This window comes from Microtus pennsylvanicus, chromosome 2 (genome assembly GCF_037038515.1).
Source record: "Microtus pennsylvanicus isolate mMicPen1 chromosome 2, mMicPen1.hap1, whole genome shotgun sequence".
Taxonomy (NCBI): Eukaryota; Metazoa; Chordata; class Mammalia; order Rodentia; family Cricetidae; genus Microtus; species Microtus pennsylvanicus.
The window spans coordinates 83,647,323-83,665,426 of record NC_134580.1 but is presented as its reverse complement, the minus strand read 5'-3'; the positions used below and the strand labels follow the sequence as shown (position 1 = coordinate 83,665,426).

General features: G+C 38.1%; 1 protein-coding gene across 1 annotated transcript in view; it reads right to left on the bottom strand.

Annotated features, from left to right (window-relative positions):
• Positions 1–18,104, bottom strand: part of Ccdc73 (coiled-coil domain containing 73) — a 125,400-nt gene that overhangs the window by 103,925 nt on the left and 3,371 nt on the right. The window contains exon 2 of the mRNA XM_075961628.1: positions 2,513–2,584. Within this exon, the coding sequence (XP_075817743.1) occupies positions 2,513–2,584 (72 nt within the window). The remainder of the gene's footprint in view (positions 1–2,512; positions 2,585–18,104) is intronic.

Below are 18,104 nucleotides of genomic sequence, written 5' to 3'. Positions count from 1 at the left end.
TGTTTTATAACTACTGTCCTATCTAATGGACCAATAATAAAAAGACAGGAAATATATAATATAATATATATTATAAACAGTCATTGCCAGGATCAATCATACAAGCTACCATGACTTGATAAAACAGTGTAGATTTGATTTATTACATTCTAAATAAAAATAGTCTCCTCTCCAGATCAGGATGAAGAAAGGAAGAAGGACTGAGAACTGAAAGAAGAACATTCAAAACTAAGAGGTCTGAGAACACCAGCATCAACATTATTTTGTTTGTGGAAGAAAACTGTGCCTAGTATTTTCTGTTTTGGAACAATGCAGAAACTTTAAAGTACTTGTTTACTTGGGTAAAATACCTAGTTTATAAAAAAAATGCTTCATTCTCAAAAGTAGCTTCAAGATCCTCATGCTGTTACCTTGACCTATCTTAAAACATTACATCACAATTTTTCAATTCCAATCAACCCTCCAACTTAAAAATATCCACATAAAGGCATTTGAGCCTAAAGCCAGAAACCCTCTCTATATTCTCATCCTGATGTACCTCTTTTGAAACCTTGAGATTACAAAATGTTCAAACTACAATGAGTTAAAATACGGCTATTTTTAACAGGTTGTTTGATGACATTCTGATTAACACAGCACAATCATTTTCACACTGCTAACAGTGTGGACAGTTTCTTTATTTATACAAGTCTATAAAGTACTATAGGAATCTGGCTCTATTTTTTTCTTCCACTGAAACCCAGCTTCAAATACTATTTATTAAATAATCTATTCTTCCTTGTTAACTTGAAAGCTAATTCTATCATTAATTAAATTACCATTTGTTTTGGCTCTATTTCTGGGTTGTATTATGATACGTGTGCTGAATATACATGCATATATACAACAAAACTATTTTAACTTTTTAAATGATTATGTGTGTGTGTGCACACGCGTGTATGTGTGTGTGTATATGCACACATGTGTGAAGGTCACAGGCTGGGGAGTGGGAAGATTGAACTCAAGCATCAGCTTGGCAGTAAGTGCCTTTACCAGTTGAGCCACCTTACTAGCCCTATTTTAATTATTTTATAGCCTTATAATATATCTAAGGATCTAAATACCACTACATAATTCTCCTTTTTTTTCTCTAATACTTTCCAGCTATTCCTCTATGTTAATACAAGCCTTGGAATCAGCCTAAGAGCTCTCAAACATGCTCTTGGTATTTTTAAAAAGAATTACATTAACTTTTTTAATTATCTGAATTACTTTTAATTTTTTTATGAGTTTTTTGTTTGCATGTATATCTGTGTAGCACTTGCATGCCTAGTACCTGTGGAGGCCAGAAGAGGGCACTGGATCTCTTGTTTGTAACTAAAGTTACAACAGTTGTCAGCTACCATGTGGTTACTGGGAATTGAACCTGAGTCCTCTAGAAGAGCAGTCAGTACTCGTAACTGCTGAGCCACCTTTCCAGATCCTCCTATTCTGAATTTAATACTGTTGATTCTTCCTAACTAAAAGATATAGCCAGGTGCAGCTGATAATACCTGTAATCCAGCTATTTAGAAAGCTGAGGTAAAGATCACTTGAGCACAGATGTTCAAGATCGGACTGAATGCAGCAAGACTCAGTCTCAAACAAACTCGGAAGCCAAGCACAACTTACATTTAAAAATCTACTCATAGTTTAATTTGCACTTAGTATTCACCTGTTTTCTCTCTCCATGGACAGGACTGTAGATATGTCCCTTACATAATCCTGCCCTGGTTGCTAGTCTTACCTTCAAATGCCCCCTAATTTCTAGTCAGATTTAAACTCTGTCATTTGAATTGTTAATCTGAGATATTGCCCCTAAGAAGAGGCAACATCAACTTAATCTTTGCTCTTTGGGTATTAATTTTATTTTGGTGGAAAGGTGTAAGAACTGTTATCTTGGATGTTTTAATGCAGATAAGATTACAGATAAAATCATAGCTCATACGTTTTCTATTTCGGTACATGATATACCACCCTGCGAAAGCATGCCCTAGCCCTGAGCTTTCAGCACCTTCAGAAACACTCATTCCCTTTAGTATTTGTTAGATGCAAACAGAAGTTTTCAGCAGAATTGTCTTCGATGTTATATTAGAAAGCTTAAAAATTCTGAAGCCACAAATATCATTGATTTTGGTGGGAACTGTCATGAGCCTATATTTCAAATGCTACACTACCTATAAATATATGTGAGAAATTTTAAAATGTTGTAGTAAATGTTAGAGCATAAGATTTATTTTATGTGTATACATGTTTTTGCCTACATGTATGTATATATACTATGTCCATGTCTGGAACCTGAAAAAACAGAAAAAGGTATCAGATGCCCTGGGACTGGAGCTGTGGGTGATTATGAGCTCTATCTGGGTACTGGGAAAAGAACACAGGTCCTCTGCGAGAGAAGCATGGTCTTGATCTCTGAGCCATCTCTCCAGCCCCCAGAATGTATTTTAAATAGATGCTGAAGATGATAATCTGAGAAGGGAATACTTACCTTTTGCCATTTCAGTTCCTGTATCTCCATAATAATTTTAGCTATCTGCTTTTCATATTGAGTCTCTGCTTCCTAAATTGAAGAGAAAAAAGAATGTTATGAAAATGAAAACTTCACAGATTTAGTTCCAGCTCTTTCTAGTGAGACAGAAATGACACACCTTCACATTCACAGGGGGAAACCTGGAATTCTTCAAATTAAATTTATAAATCCAGCAGAGGACTGTGGTTCCATATCAATCAAGTAATCTAAAATCTGGATAGAGGTCAGGCATGGTGGCATAAACCTTAATCCTGTCACTTGGGAGGCAGAAGCAGGCACAGGTACATCTCTTAGAACCTGATGGTCATAGTTCAAACCCTAGAATCCATGTAAAGGGAGAAGGAAAACCCCTACTCTGCAAAGGCTTTCTCTGACCAGCACACAAATGTTGTAGCATGAGCACACACACACACACACACATATCACAATCATCATCATAAATAGAATTTTATTTAAAGAAAAAACACAGTCTTAATAAAAAGGAAATCTTTCCCAGAAGCTTCCCAACACGCACATCCCATTATCTCATTGCCATATGGGGTTACATGTACTCTCTAAATAAAGTCACTGGCAGAGAAGAGTACTTCATGAATAACTACCAATGAGGACTTCTCTGACTCACACCAGTAAGAAGTAAACCCTAAGACACAACCATGGCTTTTCTAAACTTGAAAGAAGGAAGAAAGTGCATGCCAACAAATACCAACATTATATGCTACACAAAAAGTGAAGGTGACATTAGAATATCTTGTAATAATATGATCTATAATTAAAATTGAATGGCCAGAAATAGAAGTACATGCCTGTAAACTCACCTACTCTAGAGGGAAACAGACAGATTTCAAGTTCAAGACCAGGTTGAGTAACATTGGGAGACTTACCTAAAAATAAATAAATACATATATGTGCATCATACACAATATGCATACATTTATTCTGAAAAAAAAGTTGTGTTAAAATGTAGAAGAGGACTGGAGAGGTAGCTCAGCAGTTAAGAGCACATATTGCTCAAGAGAGACCTGGGTTCGGTTCCTAGCACCTACATGGTAGCTTACAACTAATTCCAATTCCAGGGGATCAGCCATTCTCTTCTGAACTTCAAGAGCACAAGAGAAAACACTGAAACATATAAAATAAATCTTTTAAAAGATTTTTTAATGTAGAAGATACAGCTTTCACTATGTCAGTGTGGTCACACTATTTTAAGTAGGCAGATTGTAAAATTTTATCATGATACTGTTCTCAGTTTTATGTATATATTGATTGATCCAGGAAAAGATTTATGAGACAGGTATTCTTACTATTTTAGTTGAAAAAATCAAAGTAGCAAAAGGATAGTTTCTCAGTGCCCTAGTTTGCTTTCTGATACTGTGACAAACACCATGACCAAAGCAACTTGGGAAAGGAGAGGATTTACTTCAATTCACAGTTTATATTTCAGCATCAAGGGAAGCCAAGGAAGCAACTCAAGGCAGGAACCTGGAGGCAGGAACTAAAGCAGAGACCATGGAGGACCATGGCTTGCTTTGCTTGCTTTCTAAGCCCAAACCACCTTCTCAGGGGTGACAGCACCCACAGTAGGCTGGCTACTCCCAAATAAACCATCAAGAAAATGCCCCACTGTTTAAATGTACCATATTTTCTTTATCCATTCTTTAGTTGAGGGGCATCTAGGTTGTTTCCAGGTGCTGGCTATTAAATAGTGCTGCTATGCACACAGCTGAGCAATTGTCCTTGTGGTATGAGTGTATATCCTTTGGGTATGTGCCCAAAAGTGGTATTGCTGGATCTTGAGGTAGATTGATCCCCAATTTTCTGAGAAACCGCCACACTGATTTCCAAAGTGGCTCTACAAGTTTGCACTCCCACCAGCATCCTCTCTAGCATAAGCTATTATTGTTTTTAATCTTAGCCATTCTGACTTGTGTCAACTTGTAAAACACTAAGCCCAGGAAGGAAGGGGCTTACTTGCCTTACAGGTTAAGTCCATCATCAAGGAAAGTCAGGGCAGGAGCTGAGGCAGAAACTGCAGCAGAGACCATGACGGACTGCTGCTTACTGGTTTGCCTCACTACCTTCAGGCCCACAGAGCCAAGAATGGTACTGCCCACAGTATAGCAAACTCTCTTACATCAGTTACAATTAAGAAAATGTCTCACAGACATGCTCACTGGCCAGTCTGATCTGTCTGGGCAATTTGTTGAGGTTCCCACTTCCCAGGTGACTCTAGGTTTGTGTCAGGTTGACAGCTGATTTGTTTTCTTGTTTCATATTTGAAGTAAGATCTTGCTATACTGCCCAGGTTAGTCTGTAACTCCTGGCTCAACCACCCAAGTAATGGATACTACAACAGTCTTAACTCTGTCAAGAGTTTGTATTTGATCCCAAATTATCTGTCTCCAAAGTCTCTTGAATACTGAATTATATTTTTAAGAGATTGTGGATATGGGGCTGGAGAGATGGCTCAGAGGTTAAGAGCACTGGCAGCTCTTCCAGGCGTCCAGAGTTCAATCCCCAGCAACCACATGGTGGCTCACAACCATCTGTAGTGAGATCTGGCGCCCTCTTCTGGCCTGCAGGCATACATGCAAACAGTATACTGTATAGATAATCTTAAAAGAGAGAGAAAGATTGTGGATATGATAAGACATAGGGATTGTTATGATACACTGCTTGAAAAACTCTTCATACTCTTTATAGCTCACACAAGTTAGAAAACCCTTTACCAGGGCCAGTAAGATGGCTCAGTGGGTAAAGGTACTTGCAGCACAAGTGTGGTGACTTGAGTTTAACCCCTATGACCCACATAATAGAAGGGAAGATCAGACTACCAAAGTTGATCTCTGGTTTTTACACACATGCCATGATACATTTGAGTCCATCAATACAACACACACACACACACACACACACACACACACACTCGCGCATGCATGTGTTTTAAAACTTTTTGCCTACATATAAGTACATTCTGATTTTGGTAGAACATTTTCAAATAAAACTTAGAAATAGTTGTATGAAAAACATAAAAATTAAGAATTGATATGAGGGCTGAAAGATGGCACAATGTTTAAGAGGATATGAGTTCCAATTCCCAGCAGTCCCATCAACCAGCTCACAGCTGCCTGTAACTCCAGCTCGAGGGGCATCTGATGCTTCTCACAGGCACATGCACATAGTCACAAAGAGACACATATACATGCATCTAAATTAAAGCAAAAATAAATAATTTTAAAATAAATAATAAGAATGTGTTAATGAGAAACTTTCCTAATAGTAATCTGTTAATATAAAAACAGCCTCTTTAATACTATTTAAAAATGAACTTTTGGGTCATTTCATCAATAGTAGAGATATTTATCTTGAGCAACTTTTGGCTAATTAGACTAAGAAAATATACAGAAAAGTACACAGTATTTTTACCAAACAACATGGAGAAACTGAATTGAGCAATTTTAGAAAGACAGATTATAAATTTGAAAGGAGAGTAAAAGTAGCCAGTTACAGTTTGGGTTTCCTGAACACATGCCTACTGTATGTGCTAGGTCCCTAAATCTGTTCAGGGTCAGGAATTGAAAGGGTCTGACCAACACAGCCCATCTTGTAAAACTACAGCCTGAAGCAAGCACTTTAAAAAGGCACGACACTTTCTAAAGGTTATAAAGAGTAAATAAACCATCAAATTACTCCTCTTTTATTGTTTTTGTAAAAACACTTAAATCCTTGTAGTCCTAAGGCATCTAATAAAAAATAAGCACTTTTAGGATCCTATATTCTGGGATACTTTATTGAACTTGGAGATAGGATTTTTCTTGCTAAATTTATTTTCTTTCGTTGACAATCTCACAGGCATTTTTATTAAAACTTTTTAAAGTCACTTGATAGAGTGAAGAAAAGCATAAAAGCTAAATAATAAAGATTAAAAATAAGTTTAGTGGAAGATTTGGAGTCAAAATGCCAAGAAAGTATAAGTATTTAACAATCCTACTTTGGCAATGTGGCTAATATCCATTGATCCAATTCCATTGAAAATAAAATATGTATTCTACAGACTGTACTGATTCAATCAATAGTAATGGCATTGATTTTGCAGCACAGAAAGATGATGTAAGATTATTTGCTACAGAGTATACTACTGTGTGGTCAGTTTTCTCTTAGTTTCCTTAGCAAATCACTGTTACTTCACACTATCCAAAATTCCACTGAATTATATTTATTGTTTACATAGAGCCCAAGGGCTTATTACTATTTGGATACTTAACAGATTTTTCAAATAATTTTATTTATAATTTTATCATGACGCACACTATGTGGTAACAGAGTTCTTAACTGGCATGGTATATTGTATCTACAAAACTGGGACCTTCTTAAAGTACAAGACCCAGAAATGGTTTATAAGAGGACATCAACTAAATGCATATTTTAATGTTCTAAAGGCCTCATGGTAAATGTCTTTCATCCTCCTTATACAACTGATTTGGATCAGAAATGTATCTTTTTAAAAAAAAAACATTCAAACTCCTTCTAATTTTTAGACTCCAATAGATTTTACATTGAAATAGGAGTGTCTATGTTACTTTCAATACAATACAATATAAACTCTCAAGTTCAGCATAAGTCCTACCCTATGCCAGTCATAGACTAACCATCAGAATCCTCAATTTGTGATCCCTGTGCTATTATGGATCACTTTTACTCCTTATCACCAATCCCATGGGTCTGTCTGACTCAGATCTTGGGATGAGCTGCTGGAAGCTTGCCTAGCATAAATGAAGCCCTCTAAGTTCAATCCCAGCGTGCACTGGTGCATATCTAAAATCTAGCACTTCAGAGGCAGAATGATCAGGAATTCAAGGCTACCCTTGGCTTCACCAATTTAAGGCAAGTCTGAAGCACAGGAGACTGCCTCAAAATAAATAAGAAAAGGAGTCAAAATTCTAAATTGCACATACTATAGATTCAATATGGGCTATTTTGTTGATTCAGATTGTTAAATTGTACATCTTTATTAATTCAAAGCATTCAATTATTTTCAAATTGTATCATTACCAATTTAGTCCAACATAGTGGTGAACACCTTTAATCCCAGCACTGGGGAGACACAGGAAAGTAGAGCCCTTCGAGTTCAAGGCAGTCTGATCTATACAACAAGTGCCAGGCCAGCCAGGGCTACATGATGAGCCTAGTCTACTAAAACTGAAAAATGAATTATTTGTGGGTGTTCGCTTTGAATCTGTAAGTATGTGTGTTTTTTCCTCCACTCAAATCTCAGAGATCTATGTGAAAGAGGAACTGGAACAATTGTGAGCCAGAGGTGATGCATGAAAGGAGATAATGTTTTCCAGACACAACAGGGCTGACACACATGAATGCACAGAATCTGCACAAATTCAAACAAAACAAAATCCCAACATATTGGTTTTGTGTTTGTTTAAAAAAAGAATATGAAGTTGAGTCGGTGGAAAATAGGGGATTTGATAGAAGTTGGAAGAAGGGAAAGAGTATGACCTAAATATATTGTATATAACATTTTAAAATAAAAGTGTGCAGCACCGCCTGTGGCAAGAAAAATAAATGAATGCATGTGTTTCATATGAAATACCCACAGAGATCAGAAAATTAGATCTTTAAAGGAAAGGAAGAAAGAACACAGTGAGATAGAAGGAGAAAGTGGGATAATGGAGCAGAGAGGATTAAACAGGTTGGTGGTGTGGGAAGTCCTTCTGTATATGTGTTGCTTTCATTGGTTAATGAATAAAACTGCTTTGGCCTATGGCAGGGCAGAATAGAGTAAGGCGGGAATTCTAAGCAGATAGAGAAGAAAAAAAGGCAGAGTCAGAGAGACACCATGTAGTCGCTGAAGGAGAAAGACACTCACTGGAGCCCACTGGAACCTTGCCAGTGAGGCACCGCATGGTGATAGACAGATTAATAGAGATGGATTAATTTAAGATGTAAGAGCTAGCTAGAAATATGCATAAGCTAATAGGCCAAGCAGTGTTTTAATTAATACAGTTTCTGTGTGATTATTTTGGGTCAGGGTGACCCGGAAATGAACAATCAGTCTCTGCCTACAGGTTGGAAGATGGGAGGGCAGGTAGAGTAGGGAACACAGGGAGGGGTAACTAAGACTAAAGACTTCTGAAAAAGTCATATGAAAACTACTTCAGAAAAAAAAAACTTTCTAATATATGAATATATGCATCTGTATATATAAAAGGAGTTTATGGAGTTACCCTATAGCAGGACAATAATGCCTCAACTAGAACTTGCAGGCTAACAAAAATCTGATGTTTGAAATGGGTTACTCCTATTGTAGTTGTTGGCCAGTGAAGTCCCATAGATTCCCCCAACTATTGAAAGCTCTCCAGAAATTAATGAAAAGACCCTATTGATGAAGATACCACATACCTGAGTCACAGAACACGAAGAAATCACACTGCTATTGACCTGAAAGCTTCATCCCTTGCCTAAACCATGGCAATCTTTCACAGTGCTAAGTACACAACCAGAGGGAAAATTAAACATCAATTTTACCCAACTATGAAATCTATTGTTGCGGGAGGTACTTCCGCTCCTCCAGCCTATAGCCACTGAGATACCAGCCCATTGGGGCGTGGTCTCTCTCCCTTTAAAAAAGCGGCCACCTCCCTCTCCTCTCTCTCTTCACTTCCTGCTCGGCTGCCGACTAGACTCCCTTCCTGGTTGTGCAGAGGGCTGTTGTCTGGGATGGTGATCTGTAAGTTTTTTCCCCTTTAAATAAATACCACTCTATTAATCATAATCCCAAACTGGTGTGGCATTGTTTGTGACTTACGCATTCAATTGGCGCCCAACATTTGGTTTTAGGACCTCTCCTTCCCCAGCTCGGCTGCTGGCCGCGAGTTCGGCTTGGCGAGAGCCCTCCCTTCCTCAGCCGCGGCCTGTGCCTTGCAGCGGCAGCCTTGTAGCCTGTGTCTTGTGTGTGGAGCCAGCAGCTTAATATAAATCATCACGCACTGGCTTTTCTTGCTGCAGTTCTTTATATTTTTCCTTTAGACACCGCAGATTGACTTCCAGTCCCCACGCACCCTATCATCTGCCTCCCCACGTGGATTTAAACTCCACAGGCCCGCGTAGTCTCTGCCCGTGTGGTTTGCTCTTTTCTGAGTCGTTTTTAAATCTCCCTTGCAAGCACAGCTCTTAAGTGGCGCGAACCAGAGCACATGGTTGCCGGTTGCTGAAAGCTGCAGGGTGACTCTGTCACGTGGAGGCATAAGCGGCTTCCAGGTTGCTCTTCTCTACCCCTGGATTCTGGGTTTCTGGTTCTGTCTCTGGAATTGATTTAATTACATTTACTTTGTTGAGAAACTTGCATTTTCCAGTTTTTAACATCTACTAAGGCACTGAAACAGGACCCCGTTTTCATCGCGACTTGGCAACAGCGCCACCTGCTGGATAATAGGTAATATGGCAGTTTTCGTTTCTAATGCAAATTTTACTGCTTTGTTTTCACTAATACAATGGATTAGTAAATTTATATTTACTAATACAATGGATTACGTCATACAAGGTTTATATGATTATGGGGATACCTTAATTTGCTTGTTACTAGGTTTCAGTTTTCTTTTCCATATTCTATCATTAAGGAAGAATATGGCACTCCTAAGAACGATAGAATCTTTACGAACTAATAATGAACAACTAATTGACAGGATTGAAATTATTGAAAATCAGAGGTTATCTGAACAAGTGGATACTATGACAGACAAAATTGACTCCATATCCAAGGATATTAGAAAGTCACCTGAAAGGGTTCAGGCTGTTGAATTTGACCTTCAGACTTTATCACAAAGTTTTGATAAGGTAACAGACAGAATGTACCTCCAAGATGGGAATCTACATGATATACAAGAAAAGTTTAAGGAGGACATGTTATCTTTGAAGGAAAAAAATTAAACCTTTGGAATCACAGGTGCAGAATGGGGACCAAAAAATTGATACCTTAGTGAAATCACTGGAAACATGCAGGTCAGGAGATTCAGGATTTAAGAGAGACAATGATAAAAAGATTTGAAAAGATTGGAGAAATTATTAGGATTGGTGAACAGAGTAAGGAGACACAAGGACAGGATACAAATCCTCCACCAGCTATTAGAACTGGCTTACCCAGGGTTTTAGCGACATACCCTATACTTAATTCTGACAAAGCATCAACTTCTAAAGGCTCAAAGGGAGTCAAAGAAGCTAGATGGACGCCAATAGCAATGAATGATCTGAAAGAAATTAAGCAAGCTGTTGTTAATTTTGGCTTGCACAATGCATATGTAAAGGAAATGATAAGGACTTGGGCTTCTAATGCTAGAGCTAACCCCCATGATTTCCATCAGTTAGTGTCTGCAGTTTTAGATAATGGACCTCCCTTGATGTTTGGAATTTATTTCAGAGAAGAATCCAAACATATGGAACAGGAAGGAAGAGCAAAAGGTGTTGAGGTTTCCCAAGATCAAATTCTTGGTGCAGGAGAATATGCTGATCCACAGGTCCAAGCTCTTTATGACGATGAAGTACTGTGTCTATGTCACCAAGCAGCTTTAAATGTTTGGAATAGGATACAAGATCCAGTGTGTTCAGACTGATATTGAGGATACAAGATCCAGCAAAAAGGGTTGAATCATATGCCAGAATTAGGCAAGGACAGAGAGAACCCTTGATTGACTTTTTGCAAAGATTAACTAAGGCTCTGGACATAGGGGTAACAGACCCAGAAGCTAGACGAATACTTCTTGAATCTCTAGCTTTTGAGAATGCAAACATAGAATGCAAAAAGATAATTGGGCCTTTAAAGTCTAGATCAGCACCTATGGATGAATGGATTCAGCATACGATGAATGTTGAGACGTTTAGCTATAATGATGAATCTTGGGTAGGAGCCGCGATTTCCAAAGCAATGAGGAGACATCAAACTGCCAGGTGTTTTAATTGTGGTAAATTGGGACATTTGCAAAGGGATTGCAGGCAAAGAATTTCTAGGAATAATATCTCTTCTGGGAATGACAAAAATAGGAGACCTCGGCCTTCAGGTATATGTAGGAGATGCAGTAAAGGACGGCATTGGTCCAACGAATGCAGGTCAACAACAGACAGACAGGGCAATCCGATATCATCAGGAAACTCCTTGAGGGGCCACTCGCAGGCCCCCAAGCCAACAGTGGCCCAGTCATTCCCAGTCACAGTGGAGAATGTGCCTCACCAAGAAAATTAAAAGCTCCAATTTCTGCTGTAAAAAGTAATACTGGTGTAAATGATGAATTACATGTAGAGGATGAGTCAAAAAACCCAGTAGGACAGAGTAAACGTATATTTTGGCAGACTTCTATTAATGATCAAAGACCAAAGCTAAGAGTCTGTATAAATGGCACTTTTATTGAAGGCTTATTAGACACAGGTGCGGATGTAAGTATCATTACCCCAGAATCTTGGCATCCGAATTGGCCTCTTCAAGAGGTAGATGTTCAGTTCCTGGGAATTGGAACCCTATCTCGTGTAAAACAAAGCACAAGATGGGTTGAATGCATAGGGCCCAAAGGGCAAATAGGAAGACTAAGGCCATATATAGCCAATATTGCCATAAATTTATGGGGCCGTGACCTGCTACAGCAATGGAATACCCAGATTAACATTCCTGTAGTTCCAGGAACTCATAATTCTGGGAAGGATATTATGAGGTATTATGGAAAAAGGTCACCAGCCATTCAGGCTGTACAAGAACATACAGCAAATACCAAACCTTTAGAGGTACCAAAAGCCCTACCTTTAAAATGCCTAACTGAGAAGCTAATATGGATCAAACAGTGGCCTCTAGCTGAAGATAAATTACAGGCATTGGAACAGCTGGTGCAAGAGCAACTAGATGCTCACCATATTGAAGAATCAACCAGCCCTTGGAATTCTCCTGTGTTTGTTGTAAAAAAAGAAATCTGGTAAATGGAGAATGGTGACAGATTTAAGAGCTGTCAACAAGGTAATTCAACCTATGGGCCCACTACAATCTGGAATTCCTTTGCCTTCTCTGGTACCAAAAGGATGGCCTCTTATAGTTATTGATTTGAAAGATTGTTTTTTCACTATACAGTTACAAGAAAAGGATAGAGAAAAATTTGCCTTCACAGTGCCTACTTATAATAATTCTCAGCCTAATAGGAGATATCAGTGGACTATCCTCCCACAGGGTATGCTCAATAGTCCTACATTGTGCCAATATTTTGGAAGTAAGCCATTGGAAATAATTTGTAAACAATTCCCCAAGTCCATAATTTATCATTACATGGATGACATCTTGTTATTGATTCAAATAAAGATACTTTAGAAAGGATGTTTGAAGAAGTAAAGAAAGTCTTGCCTAGGTGGGGATTACAAATTGCCCCTGAAAAGATTAAAAGGCGAAATTCTATCAATTACCTAGGTTACAGAATAGGGTTAGAGAAAATTAAAACGCAAAAGGCACAAATACGGAGAGACCGGTTAAAGACTTTTAATGACTTCCAAAGATTGTTAGGAGACATTTCCAGTCTACGACCAGCTGTTGGGATAACACCTGATCTAATAGTTCATTTAAACAAAACCTTAGATGGTGATAAAGATTTGAATAGTCCAAGAAAACTGACAGCTGAAGCAGAAATGGAACTGACAATGATTGAGGAAAAATTACAGGAGGGACATGTGGATAGGGTGAACCCAAATCTTAGCTGCATCCTAGTCATATTGCCTTCCAGAATTTCTCCTACAGGGATTCTAATGCAGAGGGAAGATATTATTTTAGAGTGGATATTTATACCCAATAAACCAAGTAAAAAATTAAAAACTTATGTGGAAAAAGTCTCTGAATTAATTATAAAAGGTAAGCTGAGACTTCGTCAACTAGCAGGTATAGACCCAGCAGAAATTATAGTGCCTTTTACTACTGAAGAAATAAAAAAAGTTATGGGAAGACAATGAACCGTGGCAAAGAGCTTGTGCTAATTTTTTGGGAGAAATTAATAGCAACTATCCCAAAAGTGGTAGACTTAACCTCATAAAAAGAACTTCTTGGATTCTTCCTAGAATTGTACGTGATGCTCCAATAACTGGAGGCCGTACGTTCTATACTGATGCAAATAAATCAGGGAAAGCAGGTTACAAGTCAGATGAATTGAATAAGGTGGAACAAAGCCCTTATAATTCTGTCCAGAAGGCAGAATTATATGCCATTCTTATGGTGCTAAGGGATTTTAAAGAACCTCTTAATATAGTTACAGATTCACAATATGCAGAAAGAGTTATCTTGCATATTGAAACCGCTGAATTTATACCAGATGACACAGAGTTGACTTCATTGTTTATCCAGGTACAAGACATAATCAGGAACAGGCTTTGTCTGATGTAAATAACCGGTCCCATACAGGTCTGCCTGGTCCTCTAGCCCAAGGCAACGCTGAGATTGATCAATTATTGATTGGAAGTGTGTTGCAGGCCTCAGAATTTCATAAGAAGCATCATGTCAATAGTAAAGGCCTAAAGAAAGAATTTTCCATTACTTGGCAACAAGCTAAGGACATTATAAAGAGATGTCCTACTTGTTCTTTCTATAATCCAGCACCGTCGCCTGCAGGGAGTACCCCAAAGGGTACTAAGAGAAATGAAATCTGGCAGATGGATGTGTTCCACTTTATGGAATTTGGTAAATTAAAATATGTACACCACACCATAGACACGTATTCAGGTTTTCAATGGGCTACTGCCCTGAGCTCAGAAAAGGCTGATTCAGTAATCACACATTTATTGGAAGTTATGGCCATCATGGGTATACCTGCACAAGTAAAGACAGATAATGGTCCAGCATATGTATCTAAGAAAATGAAACGCTTTTTTGATTATTATAATATAAAACACATTACAGGTATACCAAATAATCCTACAGGTCAGGCAGTAATAGAAAGATCAAATCGTACTATAAAGGATATGCTGAACAAACAGAAAGGGACCGAAAATACCCCCAGAAATAGATTACATAATGCTTTATTAACCTTGAATTTTCTTAACGCTAATGAGAAAGGAACGACAGCAGCAGAAAGACATTGGATAATGGAAAAGTCTGCTGAACTAAATCAACCGATTTATTTCAAAGATGTGCTGACCTCTCAATAGAAGCCAGGAGATGTGCTACTTTGGGGAAGGCGTTTTGCTCTTGTTTCCACAGGAGAAGAAAAATTGTGGATACCATCAAAATTAATAAAGTTTCGATTTGAAGAGGAGAAACCTCTTGGAAAGGAGAAATGACAACTCATCCACAATGATGATATTCATACAGGTGGTAAGAAAAACATATAGAATGGGGGCAGGGTTCTGTTCTTATCTCCACAGGAAAACACGCATCTTTGAAAAATTCAAGGGACCCTGGATATTTGGATACTGACAGATGGAAAAATACCTGCCCAATAGGAAATATCAAGAAAACTGAATGGGTTGTGTAAGTAAAATATATTAAACCATATTTCTAAATTTATAAAGCTGGTTTTGAAGTTGGACTCTGGCTCAGTCCCTCTCCAATTCCAAGCCTGTTAGTAAGAGAAAAACCCAGAGTTTCTGGAGTTTCTGTCTCATGTCAAGAGCCATGATATGGGACAGAAAGAAATATGAGTTTAGAAAACATCTTTGCTTTTCTTCATATCTATCATACTTTTCATTGAATATGTCTATCATGCCTTTCATTGAATATATATATATGTATGTCTATATATGTCTATATGATTAATGTTTAAGTTTTTCACAATGAACAATGAGTTTTTCCTGAAGTGACATTTGAAGTTTCCAGGAAGAAGATGGGGCCCCATAACAACAACTCCACCTGGTTGATATGACGTCATGATACTGATAGCACTACTACAAGACCTGCTTTGGGTACCAGCTGCACAAGACGATCCCAACTTGCTTAGCTGAAATGGTGCACATCTTATACAACATTTTGGCCAGACCTGCACAAAATACTCTGAGACTATTTGCAATTTCAAAAGACATTGACCTTGAAATTTAACCATCATTTTATTTTACAGGATCCCCCAGAAAGAACGTTGCCCCATTGACAGCTGGAAGTAATTCTAGAGGACGACGTCCCCTTTCCCAGTAAAGTTTTCCCTTGGGTTTAGGGACATCATTTAGGGGTTGATTATAATTAGTATATGATTGAGGGTTGGGGGAGGAATTTTATAAGCTCAGGGATCATTTTGAAAAAAAAAGAGGGATGATGGGATAATAGATTTATAATTGTGAGTTACTGTTTTTAGACAAATATATTGGTATCGATTCTTGTATATTGATACAAAGTTAAATTATATTGACTATTGTATGCATGCATGTTTCTACCTCTGTTTGAAACATTTTTTATGTATTGACATATATTGTATTGATATATATAGTATATATTTACCATATTGCAGTGTACATTTCTACCTCTGATTAAGATACTTATATATTGTTTGTGTATTGATATATATTTACCATATTGCAATGTATATTTGTACAGTGTTTATATTTGGAGGTCATTATCCTCATTTGTTACACAGTTGTTTATTGTCTTAGTCTTTAAGTTAGATAGATATTGAGAATTATATAGATTAATAGTCATCTAAGTTTGTCATTTATAATTAGACTAATCAGGTTCTTAGATATATAGAGATTATATTCAGTATAGATAGATAATCTTCAACCTCTTCAAAGAGCTGTAGAAAATGGCCTTTAATCTAACTCAGAGTTTCACGATAGTGAGACACAATTGCTCCTGGCAATACCGCTCTATTCCCGAGAGAAGGTTGAGCACCAAAGACACTCCACCTGGAGCCTTTCTTTTTGGCAGAACTGGCCTTTGGGCAAAGAAATTCCCATACCTCAACCACTGACAGAGATACAGAGCATGCATCAATGGATAAAACAGGACTGTCATATCCTGCCAAGACAGGGTAAGATAGTTTTGAAAAGTTGCTTGCCTTTGAAAATGGTATGTCAGTTATGTTAGGCCTTAGCCAAAGTTGGTTGCTTCAACGCTGCTAACGTGACTTTGGGTGATTGCCCAGGTAGCTAGTTGTCTCTGTGGTTTGTTGCATGTTTTGGAAGTTGTTTTACTGAACTTCCTAATTACTCAGGTAACATTATTTCCCTTCTCAGATCTTCGATGGGGTTGAAGACTATATAAATGTAGTTACTTTTCTCTCATGATTTGGCCAAGCTATTTATTTTACAAGACCTAAGCTAGTTAGAATAGGATATTTGTACTTATTGTATATAATTTCGTAGTAGGTTTAGAACTCTCTTACTTAAACAAAACGGGGAGCTGTTGCGGGAGGTACTTCCACTCCTCCAGCCTATAGCCACTGAGATACCAGCCCATTGGGGCGTGGTCTCTCTCCCTTTAAAAAAGCGGCCACCTCCCTCTCCTCTCTCTCTTCACTTCCTGCTCGGCTGCCGACTAGACTCCCTTCCTGGTTGTGCAGAGGGCTGTTGTCTGGGATGGTGATCTGTAAGTTTTTTCCCCTTTAAATAAATACCACCCTATTAATCATAATCCCATACTGGTGTGGCATTGTTTGTGACTTACGCCTTCAATCTATGAGCTAAAATAATGACCAACCTGACAAGATATGCCCACCAGTACAGTAGTGGCATGAATGTCATGGGAGTATCCAACCCCTTTCTAGGGTTTTAGGCCACTTCCCAAGATAGAACCCATACCTGGTACCATTATTGAGACCAAAAACATATGGCTAGAAAGATCATATGCCGCCAGGTGGTGGTGGCTCATACCTTTAATCCCAGCACTCAGGAGGCAGAGGCAAGTGGATCTCTGTGAGTTTGAGGCCAGCCTGGTCTACAAGAGCTAGTTCCAGGACAGGCTCCAAAGCTACAGAGAAACCCTGTCTTAAAAAACCAAAAATAAAAAAATAAGTAAATAAAAGAAAGAAAGAAAAAATGAAAGGTCATATACCATAGGGTACAACCTATTGCCATTAATTAACAAAAGGAACATAGTATTAAACCTACTCCTAATGACATTGCTATACCCATAAATTACTGCATCTTTCAAAAGTCATTAGAAAGACTTCTTTTTTTTGGATGAGATGGCAATTAACATGAGGCCCATAGTAGATAAACTGCAAAGAATAAGTGTGAAATATTCTTTTACACTGTGGGAATATATGTTTTCTGTGATTGGTTTAATAAAGAACCTGACTGGCCAACATCTGGACAGGATAAGGTTACGGGAAGAGCCAAACAGAAAATGCTGGGAAGAATAAGAGTAGAATCAGAAGAGTAGGGAGCAGACGCAGAGAGAAGCAAGATGGACATGCTGTACTGAGAAAAGGTGCCATGTCACATGGCAAGCGTAAATAAAAACATGGGTTAATTGAAAATGTAAGAGTTAGCTAGTAATAAGCCTGAGCATTTATATAATATTAAGCCTCTGTGTAGTTACTTAGGAGCAGCTTGCAGGACAGAAACTTCAGCCTACATTGCCAAGTGTTCCAACCTAAATGGGACC